Source organism: Hipposideros armiger, unplaced genomic scaffold (genome assembly GCF_001890085.2).
Source record: "Hipposideros armiger isolate ML-2016 unplaced genomic scaffold, ASM189008v1 scaffold_511, whole genome shotgun sequence".
Lineage (NCBI taxonomy): Eukaryota > Metazoa > Chordata > Mammalia > Chiroptera > Hipposideridae > Hipposideros > Hipposideros armiger.
This window is the reverse complement of record NW_017731861.1, coordinates 1,277,473-1,283,847: the sequence shown is the minus strand read 5'-3', so window position 1 is coordinate 1,283,847 and position 6,375 is coordinate 1,277,473. Positions and strand designations below refer to the sequence as shown.

The 6,375-nt window shown below is 49.1% G+C and overlaps 1 protein-coding gene across 2 annotated transcripts in view; it reads left to right on the top strand.

Annotated features, from left to right (window-relative positions):
* The first annotated feature begins 3,564 nt into the window (after positions 1 to 3,564).
* Positions 3,565 to 6,375, top strand: part of SCAMP2 (secretory carrier membrane protein 2) — a 21,655-nt gene continuing 18,844 nt past the window's right edge. The window contains exon 1 of one of the 2 annotated variants that reach the window (XM_019667985.1): positions 3,565 to 3,817. In XM_019667985.1, coding sequence (XP_019523530.1) covers positions 3,761 to 3,817 — 57 coding nt within the window. In that variant the 5' untranslated portion in view covers positions 3,565 to 3,760. The remainder of the gene's footprint in view (positions 3,818 to 6,375) is intronic. The other variant, XM_019667984.1, reaches the window with a different exon arrangement.

Below are 6,375 nucleotides of genomic sequence, written 5' to 3'. Positions count from 1 at the left end.
AGAGAATGTTCTGGGCAGAAGAAACAGCTAGATGGCCCTAAGGTGGGAACGTGGGAGTGTGCCTGTCATATTCTGCAATAAATGGCCAATAAGAAGCCAGTGTGGCTGGAGCTGAGTGAGCAGGACAGGGGTGATCAGAGAGGAAAGGCCCTGGACAGAACTTTGGAGACTGTTGTGAGGACTTCACGTTGTATTCTGAGCATCGCAGTCATTAATGGGTTTGAGCAAAGAATTGCTGTGCTCTAGGCAGGGACTCACTGATGCTTGATGATGGCACATGTCACATGCAAGGCTCTTAACGTGTCTGAGCTTCATTTTCTTTCTCTGTAAAATGGGATAATAATGTCGGCCTGACAGGCTTGTTGGAGGGGAAGATGGGATGAGTGATATGCAGAAAAGTATTCTGTGCTGGGTGCTCTCTCATCCTCCCTGTCCTAAGTAATGCAGAACTCAGAACCCAGCCCCTCCTCCAGGCTGAGCTGCCCACAAGTCGCACATACAGAAGTCAGGGAGAGTCACCCCAAGCCCTGCATGGCAAAAGATGGGCTGAGCCTTGGCTGTGGAGTAACCTTCCTATATCCTGCGGAGAAAAGCTGACATCTGGACCTCCACAGTCAAAAGTCCTAGAGGAAGACAGCCTGCTGGAGGGGCCAGGAACACAGCAGCCAAAGCTCCAGGGAACCTGGAGTGAGGGGCTACAGTCCTGACTCTGCCTCCTCTCCCCCTCCCTCCACACCAATTCCTACAGTCTCTACTACACATGCCCAGAAAAAGAGGGAGGTACTGTGTTTCTGTAATTTTCTGTCTAGCTGTGAATATCAACCTCCCCTGGGATCCCTTGACGTAGATAAATCAGCCTGCATTTCAAAGGAAGCTTCACCATACACTAAGGAATAATAAAATGGAAAACACAAGACTCATACAAAGAGCACATCTCACATATCTCCTAACTTTGACTACCTCTCCTCCTCATTTCCACTCCCCCAGCCATCAACCTTCTGGGAGAAGAATGAGGAATTAGTTTAGGCACAGGGGGTTCTTGGAGCACCTTCTACTACCACCACACTGAAGCCAGTTAGAGTCACTTCCTCATAGTATCTTGGAACAGGGAAGGAAGAACTTAGATTGTTGGGACAGAGCCCCTACCCCATGCCAGGAAAATTTATCTGTAGGGGAAACGAGGGTGTTCAGAGAACCTAGAACCTTTCACCATTACCTCTTGCTTGTCTATCTGTAGTAGAACTGATCACACTTTATTACCCTGTGATGATCTGCTTTCCTACTAGACCATATGTTTAATTCAGTGTCACATTTCTGCCAGTGCCCAGCTGAGGACTGAAGCTATAACAGTAGCTAACATTTATTGTTATGCACTAAATCCTGTGCTAAACCCCTTTCAAGAATTCTCCCACTTCATTCTTTCTTTTTTTTTTTCTAAGATTTTATTGGGGAATTGGGGAAGGGGAACAGCCAAGTTGTTGTCCTTCAATCTTAGCTGTGGAGGGCGCAGGTAGCTCAGCTCCAAGTCCAGTCGCCATCCGGCCGCTCAGCTCAAGGTGCTGTGTTCAATCTTAGTTGCGAGTGGGTGTAGCCCACCATCCCATGCGGGAGTCGAACTGGCAACCTTGTTGTTAGGAGCACATGCTCCCACCAGCTGAGCCATCCTGCCACTTATTGGCAGCTCAGCTCGGGCGCAGTTCACTGGCCCATGTGGGAATCTAACCGGCAACCCTGTTGCTCAGAGCTCACGCTCTTAACCGAGACACCCTGCCTGCCCCCCCCCACTTCATTCTAAAGACAACTCTATGGGATAGGTACTGTCATAGCCCCATTTTAGAGATGAGAAAAATGGGTCTCAGAGAGATGAAGTAACTGGTTCAAGAGCATAGAGTTCCAATCTGCGATACCTCCTCCCTTGTTGAATAAATGAATGACTAACTGCATTATGTTTTTTTCACAGGGAAGTGGACAGATCCCAGGGGTCTTCAAAGATAGCTGGGTAGGCAAGCTCCACACTGATGATATCAAGTTCCATCCCTTCTTCACCAGCTCAGCATTATACTAGCCTGGACAGACAAGGAGGGGGCAGGACAGCCTTGTGTTGTGTGGACTGTCGTCTCACACATCAAAGATCTCTGTATGCTGCCTGTGATACTGTGATATAATAACCAGCTCCTCGCCAGAACTCCTAAAAACTTTGTAATTTCCTAAGCAATGAAGGTGCTAGGGGCATCTTTTGTTCTAATATTTGGTCTTTGACTTGTTTCTCACACAGAACTCCTAAATCCCTTGGAATTTCATGGGTGATTGAGCACTTTTTGTCCTAATGAGGAAACTCTTGGTGGGCTCCTGGATAGTTTCAGGATGGGGCTGTCACCAGGAACACCAAGCTGTGATGAGAAGCTTAGAACTTTCAGCCCCACCTTCCATCCTTCAGGCAGGGGTTAGAGGAGAGACTGAGTTAACAATATATCATGCTTATGTGATCAAGGAAAAGTAGAGGGTAATGATGAGTTTATGTTGTGGGGTAGGGAGCTGATCTAACCTACAGAGCGAAAAGAGGCCACTTCTGAGGAAGGGGCATCTGAGCTTGGATTTGAAGGATAAGTAAGAGTTAACTAGGTGATGATGAGAGCAGGGGCTAAGGGCATACCAAACAAGAGAATATCAGGTGCAAAGGTCCTGAGGCTGGAGGAAACAAGGGAAGTTTGAGGAACTGAAAAGTCACTAGGAGGGCAGGAATGCATGGGGATGGGCACAATAAAGGGGTGGGGAGGATAGGTAGTTGGGGGCAAATACTGCAGCACCTAGAGGCCAGACTAAGAATTTGGGCCTTTATGGAAAATAATGGAATGATTTTAAACCGAAAGTTCCATAATCATTTTGTCCCCTTTAAATAGATCTCTGGTTACATAAACAAGGGACCAATTAGCAGCCCTATACTAGTCCAGGGTAAACAATGACAGTGGCTGGGCTGGATTCGGTGGCAGCAGAGACGAATAAAGCCAGAGAAATATGAATAAATAAGGTAAAGCCTGTGGGGGAGTGCAGCCATCTCCCCCATGGCTGATGACTCTATTGCTGAACTCCCTTATTCACTTAACAAATGCTTGATGCCCAGGTTCAAATCTCAGCTTAAGCACTAAACCTGTCTGGGCATCGGGGGCAAGGCCTAAATAAGCAGCAGCGCCCAGCTACTGTGAGGGACAGCTGCACGGTCGGTTCTTCCGAAAAGAATCCCTCAGCTAGGCTCCTACCATCAGAACCCTCCCGCATATAAGTAGGCTCACATTGCTTTCCCTGCCTGGACCAGTGAGGGCTTCCCAAACTTGCCCTACAGGGAAGTGAAAGGGTTAAGTTTCCGGCTCCACTTTGGGCATTTAACTTGGGAAGTTTACTTTGGGGAGTTTCTTTGGACGCTATCAGACCAACAGGCAGTAGAGAACGGTTTCGGCCCCGCCACTGGCTCCCTGGTCCCTCTGCGCCGCTGGGACCCACGAAGGACGGGTACAGGTGAGGAGCAGCAGATGGATGCAGAGCGCACACCCCGGACCTGTAATAGTGGGCTGGCCAAAAGGGCGGAGCGGGCCTCTGTGACGTACAGGACCATGCCCCTCGGGAGGACGCTGCGCCTGCGCCAGAACGTCTGCCTTGCTCCCGGAAGTGGAGGGTCTAGCCGAAGAGTGCCGCTGGGTCTGGGTGCCCGGAGGCAGAAGCTCTCGCGGAGCTCGCGGAGCTCACTCGTCGGCCCCCGACCGCCATGTCGGCCTTCGACACCAACCCCTTCGCGGACCCAGTGGACATAAACCCTTTCCAGGTAGAGCCTCCAACTTACAGCTCTTTCTAGTGCCGAAAGCCGCCACCCGGGCCTCTTTCGCCAGAGCCGGGAGACGTGGCGTAGGAGGGACGGCCAGACTGCCCAATGGGAGAGCGGGCTCTGAGGGCTGGCCTATTGTAGCGTCTGGAGGGCGGGACTAGCAACAGGTGGAACTGGAGGGGCGGGGCGCTGTAGTCTGGAAAGAAGTGGGACCCTCTAGTTCTTCAGGCGAAGCTCTTCTGACGGGACACTGCTGAGGAAGGGGACTGGAGCGGACTGCCCCCCCCCACCCAGCGTCAGGGAGAGGAGTGACTTCACCTGAGGGGGGAATATGGCTACCACATCTCGCAGTCTTGGCTTGAATCACATTAGGAGAGGCAGTGACAGCAGCATAATGAGGTGGAAGCCTTAGTCGGATGGAGAAATGTGGAAAATCCCAAGACAACCCCGCCTCGCCACCTCCCCCCCCCTTACAGCCAAATTAGAGTATAAGATAGAGCCCCCTGAGGTTTGTCAGGAAGGGAAGGCTGGGGGAGGGTGAGAAGGTAACCCAATCTGAAATATGGCCTTGATATGAATTTCACGTCTTGGGTCTAGTTTGAACTGGTTTGGGCTAGATAGGAGAGTCCAGGTTAAGGAGGGAGAAGAAGTGAGGGGGCTCTGAGGGTCTTGAAGCACAAGGAATGTTGGTCTGATGGACCTGTGTGTGGTGGCAGGGTAGTTGAAATGTGCTGACCTATGAGCTGGCCTGATGTTTTGAACAAACAATGGAGGAAGAAACAGACTTCCTACTTAAAGCCAAAACTTTTCTGCCTTTGAACTAAGAGCACAGGGGTCTTCTTTTTCTCTGATGAGAAATGGGACCCCTGTTAGCGTCAAGCTCCTATGCCTCTTGTTTCATGTCTGCTCACAACCAGTTCTAGGAAAGCTTGCTTGTGCTGACTGTGATTTTTGAGTCCTGAGGTTTCTGCTTTGTCAGGATGTCACCTGGCACATTAGCTCATCCTGCTTGTATTCAGGTCATTGGCAGCCTCAAAGTTTCCTGCAGGTGGAGAAATCCTTGGAGGGTTCCTTCCTTCAACTCACAGAATGAGCTTTCCCACCTTGAAACCCTTCAAGGATCAAAGCAAACACAAAGGAGACTAGAACAAAATTATTATACACTATCAGGAGAGTGAAATTTTTATGCTTCTTTCTTGTTCTCAAGGTAACTTAGCCAATGGGAGCCCTCAAGGCAGATTTTGGTAGCTTGTTCTTTGTAACATCAGAGAATTCCGAACATTCCTCTTGTTGCTTAATGCTTCTTGACAGAACCTTTGCAAGGACCTTGTCTCTTATGTAACGCAGTCATCTCTATTAGTTGAGTAAAGAAAGAACATTTGCATTTTTCTGCCAGTGTCTTCTGGTAACTGTTTTGCTTTAATTACAAAACTGCTATATAATACTGGAATTTGAGTTTTATTAAGGATCTGTTAGCCTTTTGATGTGTGTGTTGTGTAATCATTTTCTTTTCTTTTCTTTTCTTTTCTTTTCTTTTTTTGTCCTGTCAGAATCAGAAATAAAATGTCTGCTGCTATCTGACAGAGGCAGTCAGCTGCCCAAAGATGCAGAGAGCTTGTCTCCAGTGCTAGCAGTGGGCAAAATAGTTGGCCTGGGTTGGTCCTGTATTAATAGCAGCTTGAAAGTCTTAAACCACATCTCCAGCCCCAGAAATGATTGTGCAAACTGTGGTAGAAGTAACTTCTGCATTCAAGCAAGACAGTCTGTCCATCAGGCAGCCCCAGGATATGGCAGTACAGGAAGCAGCTGTGGCCCTGTGAAGAGCAACATCTGGTTGGGATCCTGTGTGGGGAGAAGAGAGCCGGCTGGCTGCTGATCTCCACCTCCTTGCCCTGGGCTTCCTTTTTCCTTTTGGCACACAGTTGTGTGGGGAGAAGGAGCTTTGCAAATGAGGCCCCTAAGCTCCTTCTCCTGGAGAGCTGCCCTCCCTCTCCTTGTGATGATAGTGTCTGCTTCCCTGACTTCCAGGGCTGGAACATTGGGAGGGTGACTGGGTGTGAGCCCAGCTTCATTTACCCAGGGTGTTGGCACAGAGCTCAGGAGAGAGGTGATAGGCTCAGAAACTGTCACACTTAGCCTGCCTTCAGAGCAGAGTCCTTTTTTTCATCACTCAATGATGGGTTATGAAAATATTTTTTGTGTTCAGAGTCCATGGTGGACTATTAAAGCTGGGAACATTCTCAGAAATCTATTCTAACCCCTTCAGTTTAGAGATGAGAAAACCAAGAATCCAGTGAAGTTGGGACATGCCAGAGTCACCCGCTAATTTGCAGCAGTAAGGGCCCCAGACCTGGGTCTCATTCCCAGGACAGTGCTGGTTTAAAGGTTTGGGTTGTTCTTTGTTTTTTTTTTTAAGATTTTTTTTATTGGGGAATCGGGGGAAGGGGAACAGACAAGTTGCTGTAGTTTTGTTCTTCAGTCTAGTTGTGGAGGACATTGCTTCACTGGCCCAAGTTGGCACCATCATTGCGCTCTTCCCGGGCGAGGCAGATCAGTCG